A 20,225-nucleotide genomic window follows, 5' to 3' on the forward strand; every position below is an offset into this window, starting at 1 on the left:
TCATTCACATCATGGTAACCTCACTCATGCAAACCTTCATACATCCAGACAGATACAGATGATCCTGTTCATCACTGCATGGAGTGAAATTGTTGTGTAGGAGATCCATCATGGACAAAAGGTGATTGACACCACCGAAGACACCTTGTCTGATTTGATCATATTTCTCATCTTTGAATCGAGGCCCTCTTGGCCAGCATCTCCAGAGACAGATGGGGTCTTATTGTCAGCAGGCTCGCAGTTAAAACCTGCATGTGTGTTTCTGAGTGTGTGAGTCAGTCTATGCAAGTGTGCGCCTGTCTTCCTGGACAATATCCCAGATATGAGATTTGTGTTTGATGTCTAGTTGGGAAGAGCAGAGGGAGACTGCTGAGCACCATATGACATTTACTTCCTGAGATGGAGCTAAAAAAAAAAAATCGAGAGAGTGACAGCAAGATGGACAAAGACAGGCGGTGATTTCTCTCTCGGCTCATCATTTTACTTTTCTTGCCAATTTGTCTGTTTAATTCTTGCACATAATTACTGAAAAAATGTAAAGAAATTGAAAGAGATGGCAAGGGAGATTTATATTTCTAGCCTTGTCATAGCATAATTGTTGATGTTCATGGTTGTTTTGTGAGATTAGAGTCTTGCCAGCATTATTACTGAGCAGTGGTGTCTCCATAAGCACTCAGCTTGTGTTTGTGTTGCTAATTTCATCTCTCCCTTCTCTGTGCCTTCCTCACCATATGTTATCCATTCTCATTATCACTCAGCATCAGCTATCAAACACATATTGAAAATATGAAGCAAGAGTGAGAGACAGAGGCAGAAATATTCTTTCCAAAGGGTTTTAAATATGGCTTAGAGCAGAGGTGCTCAACCAGGGGTCCAAGGACGCCAGGGTCTTCCAGTGGAGTCCCCAGAAAAATAGGGAAAGGTTCATTTTCACTATTTAATTCACTGTAGAAGTGAGCCCAACATGAGTCAGGTTGCTTCTCATTATGTTCAATAATGCTTCCTTACGTCTTTTTTCTCCCATAACTAAAAAGTTCTTCACCCTCCACCATCATAGAGGATTGTCCAATCCCTTAAATGCTGCTACTATGATGTCAACAAAAGCACATGGTGGGATTACGCTTCAAGTGGTTATGTTTACACAACATAAGCACATAGCAATAAATGCCAAGATGTCAACAAACGCAGATGCTGGCACGGATGGTATGATTAGGCAGAAGAGGCACATGGCAAGGTGTAGAAAATAAAATTCAGATGAGGAACTGGACACTGCGTGAAAGTCCTGGGTTGTTTTATCCATCCACCAGCTTTCCCGCCCACCCTTTAAGGACGTTCATACTCAGCCATGCAGCGGGGTATAATAACACCACATGTGGTTCTGTTGAGCTACGCTCTCAGCTGATGCCGTCCAGCAGCGTATCAAGTGAACGCAAACGGTGCCTTTTGGCACTGGGATCTTGCACTGAAATCACTGCAAAAGCAGCGGTATTTGACAAGTGTGGAATATGAATGGGCTGCAAATACAGATGAACTGTCACGCCCCTCTGTGTCTAATAGCGCAGCGCAGCTGAGACTCACTGTAACACGTGCTCAAATGGTCGTAGGTAGTTTTAAGCAACAATACTTCTTGGTTAGGTTTAAAAAAAAAAGTTCATGTTTTGGCTTAAAATTAGTACGTTGACACATAACATCATGCATATACAGCACATGAGTGATGTCAGTGTGTGACGACCGTGTCTAAATTGTGACCCATCCACCACACGTCAGTCCAGCTCTATGCATACTGCCTCACTCTTTATACTGCCTCATTTTCTCTCATTGTTTAGTATTGCTGCAGAGGGGTTTAAAATGGAGATGACTGAAAGCCCAGTGTGTCTCATAAAGATACCATAGGCTGCCTTTGCCATTGATATCACATGCTGAGCGGTGTGAAAAAGCAGCGTTATGTGATGCCCTGGGAGTGAGAACGGGCTGAAGAGTCATAAGAGTGATTATTCTGGTGGTTGGTTCCTCTTCCTGCATGATTACCTCCTCAAGTATAGTTAACAGATATAGTGCTTTAGTCTTAATCAAAATCTTCACAGATGGAGGTCCCTGAAGCAGAATTTTATCAAAAGGAGGTCTGTGGCCTAATGTGTATTAATTAAGGGTCCTTGACATGAAAAAGGTCTAGAACTAGGGGCTTAGAGCAACAAAAAGCTTTTTAAATGACAGTTATTGAGGTTCACTGGCCCTCTGTCTTACTTTTGTTAAGTGGTGTCTGTTGTCCTTGTAACCAGACAGAGGTTTCTACCTCTGCACGTCAAATGCTACTAAAATGGGTGTCTGCTACACAAACAAACCCTAGGCTGAGTGCCATTTGCTGGAAGCAGGTATTCATTGTGAGTGTGTGTATGCACATGGACAGGGCAGTGTAGGTGAGTGGCAAAGATGGGAGCGAGGGCGTCCCATTTCAGAGGTCAATGCACTCATTCATATCAGCTGGGAGGGAGGCTGAGAACTTTGTGGAATGTTCCAGACAAGGCGTCCATGTCTGAAGGGAGTATTGTGCCCTCGAGACTCTGGACTTGACAGTTTGACACTGACTTTTCCCCGACCAGTGGGAGTCTTTGTGTGATACCAGTTAGTGCTTACAACAGACCCTCTGTTTATTCAGCCGATGGCTTAAAGTGCATTGAGTGGCTCCTGTGTTTCTATCTTCAACATGTGGTTGTGATCATCTTGTTTGAGGCAGGTTTTGTATGGATCTGGGGTCAGAAGCTTTCAGGTCTCAACTCTGCCTGTGGAGGTTTTACTCAGCCAAGTCTGACAGCCAATGTTATAAAAAAAACTGTTTGATTTGGGATCCATAATGCTCCTACTTATGACACAATAAAAGAAGCAATATCCTCTCAGCATCAGATACACTCTCAGATGTTTTTCTTGTTTAAAAAGAGTGTAAATCGCTGCTCTTGGTAATTAAATAGTCCTATTTCTGTAAACTTTGCAGAGAGGGGGTGATTGATTATCTGAAAGGTCTCTTTGTGCCCCCCCCCCCCATATTTTGGCACAGATTCCAGGCCGGCCTGTTTTCTTTAGTTGGACTTGGATACTAATCTCTCATTGAGCAAGCAAAGCCGTGTGCCTGCATAGAGCTGTTTACTTGACTTGACGGTGGCTGGCATGTGGAAAAGGGGTAATGCGATGTCACTGTGGTTGTAAGATCCAAAAATGTGGGAAATCAAAGGGCCTGCATATATAACTCTGCTCTGATTTCTTTTGCCTGGAGTTATTACCTCACTATATACATGTACGCTACTTTCAAAGTGCCTTTGTTATTTCGCGCTTGTTGTTTTGTATTAAGAAGACTAAAAAAATGTTTTGCAGATTTTGCGCTTTACAGTAACCTTTGTGGCAAATGCAGACAACCTTAAAGCAACAGTTCAACATTTGGACATTACGCTTGATGACAAGCTCAATATCATTCTCATATTTGTCCGTTAAATATGAAGCTGGAGTCATTGGACCAGATAGTTTATTACAAAGAGTGAAAGCAGGAGAAACAGCGAGCCTGACTTTGCCCAAAAATGCATAACAAATAACAACAACAATACAATCTACTAGTATCTCTAAAGTAATACAGTAACTATTGATTGTATGTGTGTTGTTGCTATTGTTTGGCAACCAGGGAAGACTCCACAACATCACTGTTTTTGGCAAATAATAAAAATACTCACACAGTTGTTGTTTGTTTTGCCAGATTACACGAACAAAATGAAACATGTTGAGTGTAAATTCTATTATTCTTATTTTCACATTCATACCTATATTTTGATTTTCTACAAGAACGTGTTTACAGTGCTTTATTGTTCAAAACACACTTTAATTTCCTCATTGTCTGTTACTATGGATGTTCATGACATCTTGCTGATATGCTCCATTTAGCACCTGTCTCTTTGAGCCCCTCTCTTGAAAAAGCCAAGTCTGCACTATAACGGAGTATAGTGACATTTTCTACCATGAAAAATCACCAGTAAAAGCTTCTAAACATAATGTGACATGTTCAGCTAGAATATGGTGACATTGGGGAGAAATTCACATTGGCAACTCAATTTAAATGTTACTTGATGTTTGTATGAGGCTACCTGTAGCAATGCACACCCTTGCAGTAGTGTGCCTGTTGCAGATGACCATATAAAGAAATCTGTCATGAACTGACATTAGCTTGTAGCCAAAGCAGAAAATAAGCTTTAGAAACTAAGTATATAGATGAGTCTGAAGCCTGAGATATTTTGCCTACAAAGATTACTTTTACTTACGTTTTCCTCATTATTTGAAACTTAAACCACATTTGATGTCAATATCAGACATTGTAACATTATGAAAGAGCATAAGAAAAAAAGCATAATAGGTCCCCTTTAAGAGCTGCATGTTGGTAGCTAAGTTAGCTGCCGCCCTTTGTTTTCAGTCTTTGCATCAAGCTAGCTGTCTCCTAGCTATAGTTTCATATTTAATGGACAGATATAAGAACAATATCAATCTTCATATCTAACTTCCGGCAAGAAAGTAAATAAGCGTACTACACCAATTTTTTTCTTTTTTTCTTAAGCTTTGAAGTAATAACTTGCACCTTGGCTAGTTAAAAACTAGCTGCTGTAAGACTTTTGTCTATTTCTACGTTCGAATTAAGATGTTTTTACCCCTCATGAGAAGGGTAGCTTACGTATAGACATATTCACATATTCATTGTGAGGTTCACGACCTGTTCCTGAGTTCAGGAATTTGTGTACGTAGCTTTCCATGTCGTCAGCACAAGCTCACGACTTCCATTTGAACGCAGCATATGTTTATGTTTCAGTTTTACAGCACTGCACTCTAGCTTTATGTTTACATTTTTGGCAATTCGGTGACTCAAGACAAGCTTCACTGACAAAATAATTCACACTGATATGGTGAATAAGTTAAAAAAAAGAAAAAAAGACTTCAAAAGGCCACTAATTTTCTTGGTCTCAAAGACTTATATGTTCAGTAAGTATAAGTGTTTAAAAACCCACATTGGAACAGTGGCTGCACTAGGCTGTGTTTGTAATGGATGACATTTTTAGTTTAAGAACAGGCAGTGTGGCAGTGTGAGTGTGACCAAGGTGACATGTCAGTTTCCCAGCCGTTGATTTCTTGTGACTCCTCGGTTCCCCAGATGCCCCAGCTAGAGGTTAAAGATGCCTGAGAACTGACTCCAGTCACACCTTTGGGATTACAGAAGTCAACCTCTCTCATTCTTTTCGAACAGCCTCCCTCTCTCCCCCTCTCTCTCCCTCCATCTCTCTCTATTGAGCCGAGATCTTTCAGCTTTCCAAGACATGACCAAGGTCACCGGGTTTCTGCATTAGAAATTCCACCGGGGGCCAATCACTGGCTGGCAGTGGTTGGCGCAGACATCACAATGTGGCGTTTTCTGTTCTCTTTTTATCCCAGCACTGAACTAATCAACGTTAAGAACCAAAGTGTTCATTTGGAATCACGCTGACACTTATTTGAACAAAAGTAATTAATACTTGCCTCGCGGATAAATGAACTTGTGTCCCATCTAATTAAAATAAATCATTTGAATTAAAGTGCAGGCTGTTCTGGCTTATTGGTGGCTTTTGGTGGAATCAATTAACACAATCAAAAGTAGTCTGTTTTCTCCAAACACAGTGAATTAGAGTCAACTCAAAGGCCATAACAGTGTTTATTTAATCTCCCTCTCCTGGATTCGTTTCATTTCTCTTTCTGTCTATGACCAAAAAGAAACATATAGTTTGCATTTCTGAAAATCCGTCATTTTTTCCAACATCAGCTGGATAATAGAGAAAATAGATATATTTCTTTTGACTTTGTAAAACAAGATTAAAAGATCAGTTGTAACACAGGGTTATGCAGATTACCTTTTCATCACTGGATGATCATTTCCTCTAAAACTGTCTGAAAGGATGCAGAGTTCCACTTTGCTTCCCTGTTGTGATCTTTGCATTGCCTGCCTGTGGGCTTTGAGGCTGAGCTTGTGTGACATGTGAGTGACAGCCGGCTTATCTGGGAGAAATCTCAGAATGACGCTGCAAAGTTTTTCCTGTAGAAAATCTCTGCAGCGCTCACACAGTCACAGTACTGTCACTGTGAAATGGAATGCAGGCAGGGAGAATATGCAATGAAGGGGCCATATGCAGCAGTTTAACTTTAATAATGAATTTTCTACATTAACTTGCATGTTTGTATTTGGCCTCTTTGGCAGGCAATCAGAGTGATTTAAGAGGAGCATAAATCACTTTCAAGCCTCTAACTGAACATATTGTCTTCACTAAATTCAAAGAAATGAATACTTTCTGAGTGGAACCAGGGAGTAGAAACAGCAGTGAATATCAATATTCTATTTTTTGACAGGAGGCAGCTGGACATATGGGAACATGCTGTCATGAATTTGAGAAAAGCCTGTCTCAATTGTTGCGCTGAGCACTCATTTCCTCTTCCACGACTGTATTTTCGCTGGTACGGAAGGTTGCGTTATGGACTTTGAAGTTGTTTAACTCTGTGAAAAGTAATGAGACACTTGATGCAGTTCACAGCTGGGTCAAGATGGTTCCTGTTGTTGCTATATTTGCTTAACTACGCTTTTAACAGCTGAATTTTACTGATGCAGAATTACACAATAACTCAGTTATGTAATAACAGTATTTTATCCCTATAAGGCTGCATAATATGATTAGACACATTCTAAATTGAAAACTAAAGTTACTCATTGTCACATTATTGTAAGAGAGATGTTCTGAGATTGGAAGCAGGAAGTTGCATAACTTCAGTCAAGTCACATTTATTTATACAGCCCAGCTTTGTCTCAAAGGAAATTACTGTACAATCTCTCCATACAGGCCCTTGGTTAGGATGAGAAACTCACCAGACCCTTTTGCGGGAAAAATATAATTGGGAGCAGTGTCAGGAAGAGCAAAAGAAAAGGCAAACCTCTTCCAAGACAGTATGCAATAGCTACATACAGAGTAGACTGATGTTATGTATTGTTTATGACTTATAGTGTATAATTGTTAAAAGAAATATAATTGCCAGCGCTGATGAGCTGTAAAATGCAAAGATAGAACTCTGCAGTGTTTCATGGGAAACCTCAGGAAGAGCGACAAAGGAGGGATCTCTCTTCATCAGTAATGACATAAAGGAAAGAGAGAGAGAGAGAGAGGGAGACAGGGGGACAAGCACAGCAATAAGGGCAACAGTAGTGTATCATATGACAATAGTGATAGATGTAAAATTACTAGCATACTGAGTGCCCATCTCCTTCAGCTTGTCTCAGAAGCGGTGCCATGCTGTTGTTTCCATGGTTCAAATTTTCTGAAGCCCCATTAGACCGAATATGCACCATTGGACAGAATGTCTATTTCTCCGATGGCCCCTTAACTCGAAAACAAATGCCCATTGTTCCAGTGTTGAGAGAGAGATGGACTTTTGGTCCAGTGGGACCTATAGAAGCGTACGTCCCGCCTGAGATGGACCATCTCTGGAGTCTGGTCAAAATGTGCTCAATTGCCTTCAAGCAATAGGCTTTGTCATCATTCAGTTGTGATTCAGCAAAATACTGGGTCCGTTTTTTTTTATTTTAAAAAAAAGAGGTGGATGTAGAGCAAGATCATAACAAAAGCCTAAGAATCTACTAGACTTTGGAGGTATGTGGTATTATGGTATGTAAGGGTATTTAGAAGTCCTGACAGTATGACCTTTAATACAGACACTCATCTTTCTATTCAACTCATATGAGATGCGGTATCGAGAACGTATTGGTTGTAGTGCACATCGCTGATGGAATAGGCAGCTAACTGGACCGATATGGCGACTGGCTGCAAGTGGTCAGGATAACGTTAAAAGATTATAAAAACTTGCTACGGCACACACAGATACCGTCATATTCTATATACCCTTGTGAGGTTTCACTACGGTATGAAGAAATACAGCTACCAACAACTGTTTCACAGTTCAGTACTTAACAGCACTAAAGAGGCACTGATTTTATACATTACTGACTTAAGACAAGTGTGTCATCAGTTAAAGACACACCTTCAAGTGAGTATCACTGTTGTATGATGCAAATCCCGACACGCTGGGCTCACACACCAAGTCAAAACTTATCAAGCCAAGCCAGCTCATGGTTATGATAAAGAGCTTCTTGACTCTTTGTCAGAAGGTATTTATCCCAGATTTTGATTAGTATAATCAATTCAATATAACATCAGAGGTACTTATTTCCAACCGAGCGTAACAGCAGCACTTTCTCTCCCACGAATTGCAGTTGGTGTGTGTAGGAGGCAAAGCCAAGCAAATATGGATATGCTGATATGCATATGGCGTCATCCGGTGACTTTTGGTGACTTTTTGAGCTGCCGGCAGCTACTTGTCTTTTCCAAAGCTTTTAGTAGTTTTCAGCTGGAGAGATAGAAATGCGTTGGCGTGCGTCACTGTGACTTAGGGGCAGTAGTCTGTTTATTAAAGTCAGGAGGCTGAGTCATCAGTGCATGCTGTTTCTGCTCTTCTTTATCTTCCTCTCTCTTTCTCTCCCTCCATCCTGCTGCTGTTGTTTGGCGCGACACATTTTATGTCTGTCTTACTGTCTATAATTTACCAACTCATCCTGCTCCACTTTTCCCGGCGGGGGAGAAAACCTGCAAGAGGTAAATGATTAAAGAGGATGTGTGTGAGTGTATTTATGTGGACGCCTAACAGCTAAGAGATTAGATTTCCTTTAGATTGGTTATTACTAAAAAAGACCCTCAGGCAATCTCTCTCACACACACACACACACACACACACACACACACACACACACACACACACACACACACACACACACACACACACACACACATTATTAACGGAGAAAGAATTTGTCAGCAGCAGTCTGTCCTGTCATCTGTGCTACAGCTCCATGAATGCCTTCCTTAATGATTTTTCTCTTCATTTGTTTCTCAGACAAAGCCTGAAAGCTAAAAATCCTGAACTTTTGACATTTTAGATTGCAACAGCAATAGCAGAGCAGCTGGTGTTATGTTTGTGTCACCTTGTAGCTGTAAAAATGACATTAATCAACCAGGTAGTATGAAAGAGAAATTGTTGTTCACTGATATGATTAAATCACATTGGCATCAGTAAGAAGACATATATGGAGTTTTATTTGCATCTGAATCAGGACTGAGACAAATAAAACTCCATTCAATGTCATAAACAGGTGACAAACCTGATCAACATTTCTTAGCATATAAAAACAAAGGCTGAAGTCATGAAGTAGTCATGCAGTATTTGGCTCAGTTAACCTTTCTTATGGATTATATATAGATCTTATATAGATCTGTCATGTGCTAATAGATAATATGACCCTGATATATTCATGAAATTCAGTTTGAGTGTGGTTCATGACCTCCAAATAAATATGCAAGATCAGTAGAACTCAAATCAATAAACATAGTGTTTGAAACATAGATGAGAAGCCCTAAAAGTGCTCAGCAGAATTACATTTGAACAATTAGCACCTCTAGAACAGCTACCAAATGGACCTTGAGCTGAGTTTCCAAGGTCAAGAAAAAATTTAAAGCTTAACACACCAATCCGAGAGCGAAGAACAAGTGGGGACAAAGTCCGACTGATGCGTCGCCTGTGTCTCGGCCAAAAAGTTGCTCGCGAACACACCTTAAAGATTATAGCCAATGACCAATCAGCATGTCCATTCTGCATCTGCGTGAGAGGAAATAACTCCAGCAGGCTGCAGCCTGTAAGCATTGTTTAAACACAGATGCTGGAAGACTGACAGGACAGATTCAAGACACTAGCTAGCCTGTTGTACATTAACAACACAGTCCAGTGTTGAAAGAACAAATTATATTTTATGTTAATATTTATTTAGCAAACTATAATGCAAACTGTCTCTGCAAAACAGTTCAATTAAAAAAAAAACTAAACAAAAAAACAGCATGTTCTGAACCATGCAAACTTTAAGTTTAAGGTATGTCTTTACCATGATTTTTTTCCCCTAAACCTAACCATAGTAACTGCAAATTCCTAAACCCTAATCGCTGTGACTGAACATTAATTACGTATAAATGTATGTTATGGACCGAACATCATCCATGGAGTGCTAATACGTATGTTACAAACTTTTGTATGCATTTTCGTTGGCTATCATACGAACTGGTCTAAGAGAATACATTGGCTAGGCTTGGCAATTTATTTGTGTGTGGTTTATTCCATGTTGTGGTTTTATTTCTTGCCAGTGCTTGTTTGTTTATTATTTTGGCCAAGACTCTCCCTGAAGTTCAGCTTTCCATTATTAGGAATAGAAAATAAGATATTTCAACAGACTCTTGATCTTTTTCATCTAGTTTTCGATCACTCACCTCTTACCTCGATAAACTTGGTGTTGCAACAATTTAATACTATTGTGATATTGCATGGGAATCATATTGTGATCACCCAAGTTGGGGCATATCTACCTCCTGTACATTTAGCTAATTATAATCAAAGATGAGTTTTCTGTGTCATCACTAACTGTCTATATAAAGAGATGTGGTCTTTTTTTCCCTTTACCTTTTAAAGACCATTATTACCTCACCAGTCAAGCTGAAAATAGAAACAAATGTAAAAACACAATATGAGATGGATGAAAGAAAATTTGGAAATGCAACATAACGATAACATTTGCACATAAATTTACTGCAGATTTAGTCATGACTGTTGCCAAACATTCCACTGGTTTGATTCAGATTCTCATAAATATATAATAGTGAGATGCAGGTAAGAGGTTCTGTTTGTGCTCTGCAGCAACATAAAACTTAGATCTTTCCACAACGTGCTGACAGCAGAACCAGTAATACTGTAGTAAACATACCGACCATTATGGCAGCATGACATAAATGCAAAATGTTGTGTTTCAAAGCATTTGATCATTTTTGGCCAAAACGGATTCTATCGCTTTTACACGGCATGTACAACACCTTGTCTGGGTGAAGGCATGCAGACTCATTTTTACAATAGTACAGTGCAACTCACTGAATTAACCTGAATCTAACTCCAAACAAACCATTTCATCTAGAAATTCTGAATTCACAGGGTTGATTGCTAAGCAACTATTGGAATCTTCTCTTAAATCCCTCCATTGCTACTCATCAAGGTCACAGGAGGGGCCCCCCCTCATTTTCCTTGCAGAGTAACAGTCCTGCTTTCCGGACCATTATTTCATCTGTGATGCACGAATATGTGCTGAAAGGCGAGAGCAGGCTGTGAGCTAAGCGAGGCTGAGAGAGAAGTTAAAGGAAAGGAGAAAAACTAAAAGAAAAATGGGTTAGAAGTGGGAGGCGAGACTGAAGTTTTAAATTGAGACAGACAGGAGAGATGAAAAAGCAAGAGGAAGGATGAGAGCATGGGGACAAGGTAACATGACAGAGCGAAAGAGCAACGCTGATTTTCAAGATGAGAGCCTAAAGCGAGAAAAAAGCAAGAGAAAGTGTAGGTAGAAGGAGAGAGAGAGAGTTAAACGTCTGCAGTATGACACAGAAATTTCATCAGGGCCCCTTCAGGGCATCTTATGTGACAAATTTTGTGTTAAGAAGCAAGGAGAGTGAGCATATGGTGGTATGTAATATTGATGGTGCACGAGTGCCCATCTCTCGATGTGGCATAATAGCCCTGCAGTGATTTTTAAAACAGCATTTTAAACTCCGCGCTGTTGCTCCTCAATCTCAAGTTGGTTTAAGTCATTAAAGATTTAAAGACAAAAGCGAACAAGCATTTCTTGCCCCAAAGTAACAGAAGACAGAAATTCTGCAGAGAGGAAGAAATAGGGGACTGAAAAAGAGAGGAAAGATCAAGGAGTGAAGGATTTTCTTGGTGTGTGTGTGTGTGTGTGTGTGTGTGTGTGTGTGTGTGTGTGTGTGTGTGTGTGTGTGTGTGTGGGAGGGTTGAGGCAAAATGGAAGTGAAAGGCAAAAGGAAGATGGATGGACAGAGAGATCAAATGACAAAACAGAGGTGAGAGCAAAGAATTGAGATGAATCAAAGAGAAAAAATGTACAAAGAGACACATAAAGAAGGAAGTGGGAGTTTTATTAAGCCTGCACTTTAACACACCCTTCACAGGTCAAAGGTCAAGCTCCTGAAGTGTGTGTATGTGTGTATTTGTTGTGTATGTGGATAGCTGTGTTCGCTCCAATAGATCCATGTTTCTCAACGTTTTTCGCATCATTGGTAAGAATTTGCTTCAGGGACCTCCATATGAAAAGACTGCAGTTGTTAAAGAGTACTAGGCTGTAGTTTTCAACAACAGTCAAGGAGAAACTGTGAAGGAAGTGAAACATGGGCTAGGTGATGAAGAGATAATGATAATTATCTCAATATAATTGTCCCTGATATTGATTTAAAAAATGTTTGATAAACCCTCCACATAATTAAATCAACCATACACCCGTAGAGGGGGGCAGTAATGCACCCTAAACACCAGCTGCCACCTAACATTAATCAGAGCAAGGCAGAGGAGAAGTAACATGAGCAGAAGTAGAATAAGAAGAAGCCAAGACAGCCACCTTTCACCGACCACTAATGTGCACAGCAACCCTATTATGTCACAATTACATTTAAGGTGCATAAAGTTATTTATATTGGGATTGTTTTGACCACGGATAAAGTCACGTTGTGATTGAATTGGCCTTATAACGTCAACTATAGTCACTGTATAGTTACTCATCTGCTAAAGGTACGATAGTAACATGACTGACTTACCGATTGTTTCATGTAATTATATGACTTAACGTCACTAAAGGTAATGTGAATAAAACTTCCATACATATCCTTCCTCATCTGTAAACATGTTTTCTGCCTTTGTCAGGTAAGAAAGACTTTCATCATTACTTCACATCATTATTAAAGTCCATCTTTTGTTATTGTTTGGATTGAGAAATGGCAGATATCAATACAGTGGTTATAAAAGCACTGACCACAGATGAGATTTTTTCCCTATTTATTCTGCTGACATTTTCAGCTAAAGCACATACAAAATGATTTTAAATGTACAAAAATTTGATATGCTGCTGACCACAATAACAATTTCTTTGTCTATTTATTATTTTATTTATTGACATTATTTTGATAATTGTTTTGAATTCACCTTACATTTGCTTTTAACAAATATTTTCATGTTCTGACGATAAATAATAGTTAATAGTTACCACAATTAACTGTATGATTTCTTCAACTTTCACTCAGAAGCAAAAATCCTTCTTTCAACTTGAAAGAGATACTGATTTGACTTTTTGTAGATAACTATCGATATCATCCAACATGAACATTTTTAGCACGCTAACATTTTTAACTATATCGCTCAGCCCTGAGTGAACTGATACATAAGATCGAAATAGTCACTTTTATGACTTTCAGGGTGCTTTTCGTGAGGTCACCTCGCTTTCCTCACTTGCGTCTCTTCCCTGCGTCTTAGCTCCGGCCAGCAAGGATGTTAGAGAGATATGTCAGTAGGAGACACATAGGTAACATCTGTGTTTCTTCACTCTAAGCTCCTCCAGAAGCCTCCTCTCCCCTTACCTCTTCAAGGTGCATTTAAAGATTGGAAGATCCTTCATGATGGCCTCCAAATCACAGATGGAGAGAGGATGCAAGGAAGCATAAGTTAGCATAATGAAAAGCGCCCTTACTCACATTGGGCTCACCTCTGTCCACATTATTCCCGAGGGGGCTGCTGTAGAAATTATTATGGGTGATACTTCAGGTGAGATAGTGGAAGTGGCAGTAAGGTAGTTATTACTATTGACTGTCCAGTGGCTATTTTTTTTCTTTTCCCAAAATTCATTTGCCCTCAGTTCAGCAAATACAGATGTTTAAAAAAAATAATAAATTCTTAGCTAATGTTAAATCAGCATTTTCTAAAATGTCTCTGCAGAGCTCTTGCACCTGTTGTGCTGTCCCCGTCTGTTACTTTACTAACAACCAGACTAAGCTAAATAGGTGGCTTTAACAACAGTGTTGAATATGCAGCCAAAACAAAAAGTTATTGCTCCTGTAATCAACAGCACAGTATCCATCGCCTACCTGCAGGTATAGATTGTGACCTGTCCCGTATAATCCAAGTATCTTCATACAACAATATGCATGATATCCTTTGAATTAGTGTCCCACAAATGACGTTAAGTAAGTACGGTAAGGTCATGGAGGTTAGGCCTAGGCAAGCAAAGTTATTGTTATATATAGTTGTTAGGTTTAAGTTCACATCAAGAGTTCACTCTTAAGTTCACATGGTCCCAAACACTGATCTCTTGGGGAAAGTCCCAAGGGCAAGTCCTGTGTTTTTGACCACCCCAAACTGCCTCCTAACTGGAGTGTTTACTTCTTTACTCCTGTCAACACGTAGGTCACACAGCCTTCCAAAATATATGGGTTGTGCACAAATTGCTGGCTCATCATTATATGAATTTTGGTGCATTACTTTTTGTAGGAAAACATACAAACAGCTCATGAGAACAGCCTAGTATAATACAGATTCATCCCATATTGAAAACTAAAATGCACAAAGTATGATGGGTGCTAGAAATAAAGTGGATAGTGAATTAAATTGTATAAAAAACTATTTGCCATTTTCCTGGAGACCCTCTGACTGTCCCTCAAAGACTCCCAGGTTGAGAACCAGTGCAACAGACATTGCATCTGAATGGCTCTTTGTTAGACTTGACTGTTTAGATTTGCAACTGATAGAAAACAGCCAGAGGGGGAGTGTTTGCAGGTTGTGTAGTTTGGGTTTAACTTCCACCTGTTTAAATTGTAAACATCAATCTAAAAAACAGAAATGCAGGCAGCTTTGTACTGCCAGAAACTGCGGTGACAGACTCTTTTTCAGCTTCAAAGCATTTCAGAGGCGCTCATTGAACATGCATTGATTCTGCCGCCTGTTCTTCCTTCATCACCCTCCTGGGATTACTGAGCTTTAAGCCACTGACTCACAGAGATGGAGAGAAAGCTCCTTATTGAGCCGCTCTGTCTCCCGCTACACTGATTTAGGATCAGATAACCTTACAAGAATCTTAATCGTAGCAATTAAGAACTCAAAAGTTGACGGGTTATTGAACATACCTTTTTGTGCGGGTGGAGAGGTGGGCAGCACGGCGCTGAGGGGTCCTCCCCTCTGTCTTCATCCCTCTTTTTTGCTTGGCTGTCCTTCTTTAGTGTTCGAACATAGGAGATTCTCCTTTTAATGCTTCTGTCCTGCTCCTCTACTGCTGGTTTGGTTCGACTTTGCTGGCCTCGGTTCTCAGTAGAATGAGTGGGACGTCCCGGGGGTGCAGGTGTTCCCCTCCAACCCGTCTCCAAGTAAACATGAACGCACAAACACACAACGGTGAGCAGAACACCCAAACGTAGCAGCAGTCCTCGGGTGCCCATGTCTATGCACTATTTTGTCCTCTCTGTCTTGTGTCAGTCCATCTTCCCAACAAGATGTTTTGTGTTGCCCTTGGCTGCTTCTAGCCCATACTGTCTCTCCTACTTGTCGCTGAGTTGTCTTTCTGTCTCTGCTACTTGTCAAAACACTGTCTTTCTTTCTCTCCTATTTGTCAAAGCTTTGTCTTTCTTTCTCTCCTATTGGTGAAAAAGTGGTCCTTCTTTCTTTCCTACTTGTCATGGAGTGGTCCCTTTTCTCTTCTACTTGTCAGAGAGTCGCCTTCATTTGTCTCCTACTTGTCAGAAGGTTCTCCCTTTTTCTCTCTTACTTGTGAAAGAGTTGTTATTCTCTTCTCTTCTCTTCTCTTCTCTTCTCTTCTCTTCTCTTCTCCTGCTGTTCAGGTCCAAAGTCCACCATCAGACCAAGAGCAGCATGTTAAATATGTCAAGCACGCTTCTGCTCATTGCACATGTGTGTGCCTGCGGTAATCTTAATGATTTTCGCATGCAAGTGTGTGTGTCATGAGCCTCTGCAAACACATTCAAAGTAAAATGTATGCCGCCCTCTTTGAAAACTTTGAGAACTCCCTCCTCACACTCCAGTCCCCCTTTTCTCTCCAAACGCACACGCCCCTTTAATTTGCTTTCTTTTTCTTTTGCTTAGATCACACACCTCCCTCTGTTGCTCTGCCCCCTCCCTGGGGTTGCCTCTCCCGCCCAAAACACTCTCGGGTTACTGTGTAACTCTAGATATGGGCAGGGCCTGCACCACAGGCCCACGCAGGCCTTCCTGAGCATCTGTGAACAAGTTGGCACTTTCTCTCAGCATGGGGGTTTTTAGGCTGCAAAATGTGTATAAATGGGAGGCAAGAAATATTACAGGGGAACAATTGTATTGATTTTCTTGAACAAACGTTTTATGTCAGGGGTCAATTTTTACTGGTCGCTGTCTTGAGACGAGTAATTGGAGGAAACCAGTATCCAGTACAAATAATGTACTTTTTTAGGAGTACCAGTATCTTTTGAGTAAAACTTGTCAATATCCAACACATTTTCATCTTAACTCCTCAAAAATTGCCTCTTGGTCAATACCATTCACATCTACATATAGTGCACTATCTTCCTGCATTTATTGCTGATGTTCCAAGACGGCGTGTCAGTTTGTGCCAGTGACATGCATTGTGTTTTTTGCAAACACAACTTTCCTGGGTGAAAGTTTGAGGTTTGCTCGACCCATCCACCACCCTTCCCGCCCACTTTATAGGAACTTTCCAGCTCCCTATATTTTTCCTGTACAAAGTTAGAGTTTCAAACTGACTGTTGTCCAGTAGCATATGATACTGCCTCATCTGGTTCCATCTGGCCAAGTTATAAACGGACACTGCCTTAAAGCATTTCATACCACTACGACAGGTGCCGTCCAGCCAGCTGTCGTGACATGCGGCTTTTGGTGTTGATGTCTGATGGCAAAATCATCGATATTAACTGGTATTTGGTGACTTTGGAGTGAGAGCAGGCTGCAATATCCATGGCCCCTAGCTAAATCCTGAGATTGTTCTGTGAATAGTTTTCTTATAAATAATAAATATAGCAACTTCTGATCAAACCATATCAATATCGTGTTTAAAACAGCTACTTCTGGTTAAGCCCCACCCTTTCCCAGGAAATGCCCACTTTCAGATCAACTCTCCTCTTACTTACCATCAAAGTATTTGCACTATTTAATCATTAATCTTACAGTTTATAGGTATTTCAAGTGTTTCCTGAATTAATATCCTTGATGATGGCACTGATCAGTTAGTTATTGAAATCTCTGGCAACCCGCTGTGTCTAACTTCTGTGTTTTACTTTCCTTGGCAACAGTTTTTCAAAAAAGGAATTTGTCAGCCAACATTGGCCTCATTGTTTTCTCAAGTAACGTCATTAACTTTGTCATTGATTTCCCTCCAAAGACCACTAAATCTGCCGTTATTTATAAACAAATTAATAACCAGAGCTCCTTCTTGTGTGGCCCCGTTTATTAAATATGTTATTGATATTTTAGACTAAAAGGGAACACATCATTTATCAGGCCTGCCAAAGCAGATTAGTTTTGGACGGAGAAAAAGCAGCATTCACAACAGTTTCAGTTGGAGGGAAATGAGGATTTGCCTGGCTTCACAGAACACCCTGACATGGCTAAATCTAAAAAGAAATGAAGAAATAAATGCAGGATGATGATGAGACTGCCTTCTTTCTGCTGCTTAGAAACAATGACAAACTTGAATGTTTGCATACAGCTTTATAATTAGTTCTGTACTGCCCTCTTTGGGGGCAGTACAGAACTTTTCTGAATGCTTACACACTAACCCTGATTCTTGACAAATTATCCCTGAAACCATTAACACTTGTAGCTGTATGCACATTCTCTATTTTACACTCAGTTTTGAATTTAATAGCACACTTGGAGCAAAACTGTTAAAACTGGTCACATTGCTACACTATTTTACCAATTTCCTCTCCACATTGACACAGTTGAAAACACTTTAAAATAATGAGCTAAGTAACAAGTTGAAGCTGGAGCACTATAAATAAGCCATGGGTAAACAGTTGGACAACAATAGACATCAGTATTGGACTGTGAGCTACAGTGACCAATGCAAAAAGGCAAAAACCCCAAAACGCAAAAAAAGCAAATGGCCATATTGCAAGCCAATGTTTGGGTTGCTCGTTCTTGGTACAGTAGAAACATGTCGATACGACATGGTAATCTCTGTGGGTGAGGACCCGCTCCCTGTGTAGATATCATTCTAAAGTATAAAAAACACAACAATCTTATTTTCAGGTGATTAAACACTAAATAAAACATGTATATTATCTTCAAAAGTACTATGGACCTTACAACATGTTAGATTTGCTTTTTTTGTATGTAGTAAACTAACGTGTCAGGTTTAAAATAAATAAAGTTTTATCGACACTAGCGTATATAGACATTATAATATATCAGGAAATGACAGGCAGTATTTAGGCTTCATCTTGATTGATTTACTGTGGCAAAATTCTCAGGGGTCAGTTTCCTAATTAATAAATCTGTCATTTAATCAAATTCTCAGTTGCAGTTTGTATGAAAGGTTTGTTTTTGACTTTTTAAACAAACCTTTCACTGACAGGTGTTGTTGTAATATTAATGATAAACTGATATGAGAGAAGGTTTGGGTCCAAAAAATATGTTTTTCATCCATTCATATATTTATTTGATACAGTTTTCCTTCAGAAAGTGTAGGAATTCATTGACACAATCTCTACTGCCACCCAGTGGTTAGTCATGAACACTCACCACTTCCATATGGAATAGATTACAACATAATGTGAGTGAGTGAGTGCCTGTAGTGATGTAGGTCAAATGGTAATTGAACTGATAATGGTACTCAGAGCAATGAGAGGATTCGGAAAGAATGCACCCTATAAAACTGACAGGAATGATTACATTAAGCAGAGCCATTATATATTTAAAATATAGCAAAGCTTAGGTTCTGTGTTTTTAAACGTGTGCGTGTATAATACAGTATGTAGCAATGTGTGCATGCCTTGTGCCCACACACCAAAAAATTCAACTTTTACCCTGAAAAAATTAACAAAATGACTCAGAATGGCCGACACATGTTGTGTATCAAACACAGAGAGTAACCACGTTTTTGTTGTGGCTTTTTCATATTGAACACAGGAGATTTTCTTCTTTCTGTAGACAGCATTACACATATTGCAATCATTTGTCTGGATTTGGCCAAACATCTGCTGCCACATGGAGTGCATTCCTGTCTCAAAGCTTTTTTTCTCCTCCTTTCCTTTCCTTTGCTCTCCTCTCCTCTCCTCTCCTCTCCTCTCCAAAAATATGGTCTACACAACACAGGTCATGTAAACTTGATCCCCTGACTTCTTATTTAGCGCTACACAGATTAGTCAGGACAAAGTTCAAGCAGAGGTCAGGCAGAGGCCCAGTGTTAGCCCGATACATTGAACAAATACCGTTAAGGTCATTGTGCTACTTGGGTATTATCTACCGTTTGATTTCATTGGCAAAAATGATTGATCTTATTGGCAGAAAAGTCTTTATCATGACACAACTTGCCTTAAATCATTTGGTCAAAGGATAACACACAGAAGGTGTCAAAATAGCAATGTCTCAGTAGTTGATTAAACTTGTTTTTGTGTAGTGTATTCTGGTGGCCTTAAGGGGTCAAAACACAAAATCATTTTCCCAAAGCAATATTTCACAAAAAAATGATTTACCAAACCCAAGATTTTGTGAAGTAGAATGACATTTCATAAAACATTTGTCAAAATGTGTTTTAACCGACAAAAAAACCCACACTTGACATGAATTACACTATTTGTAACAAAAGCATTTCACAAGACATGAGTACTTTAAGCCTCACCAAATGCCATTGTGTTTTCTCAATTGCTGTCATGTTTTGTGAAATGTTGTGTTTTGTGAAATGTCCTTTCTGAAATGAAAAATGGCATGTTTTGGGAAGTTTTGCTGCTTTTGTTTTTTATTTTATTTTTTGTGAAATGTCATTACGTTTTGTAAAAAAATAAATAAATAAAAATAATCTATGCATTTTGTGATTTTTTTTTTAGGGTTTTTTTTTGTGAAAGGCTGTGTTTGGAAATGTCCTTGTGTTTTGACCCTTTAGGCCACAGAGATAATTATAGCTAGAGAGAAATCAGCAGTTTATTCCCCATAATATGTAAAAAAAAAAAAAAAAGGTGTCAGAGACTAAGGACAAAAAGTAAATCGAGCCT

General features: G+C 39.6%; 1 protein-coding gene and 1 long non-coding RNA gene across 2 annotated transcripts in view; one reads left to right on the forward strand and one right to left on the reverse strand.

Annotated features, from left to right (window-relative positions):
- Window positions 1-16,063, reverse strand: part of mettl24 (methyltransferase like 24) — a 54,018-nt gene extending 37,955 nt beyond the window's left edge. The window contains exon 1 of the mRNA XM_042503321.2: window positions 15,135-16,063. Coding sequence (XP_042359255.2) covers window positions 15,135-15,443 — 309 coding nt within the window. The 5' untranslated portion in view covers window positions 15,444-16,063. The remainder of the gene's footprint in view (window positions 1-15,134) is intronic.
- Window positions 1-20,225, forward strand: part of LOC148186848 (uncharacterized) — a 51,589-nt gene that overhangs the window by 27,050 nt on the left and 4,314 nt on the right. The gene's annotated exons all lie outside the window — the stretch shown is intronic.

The sequence above is a fragment of the Plectropomus leopardus genome, chromosome 16 (genome assembly GCF_026936395.1).
Source record: "Plectropomus leopardus strain MGB_pleo_1.0 chromosome 16, ASM2693639v1, whole genome shotgun sequence".
NCBI lineage: Eukaryota > Metazoa > Chordata > Actinopteri > Perciformes > Serranidae > Plectropomus > Plectropomus leopardus.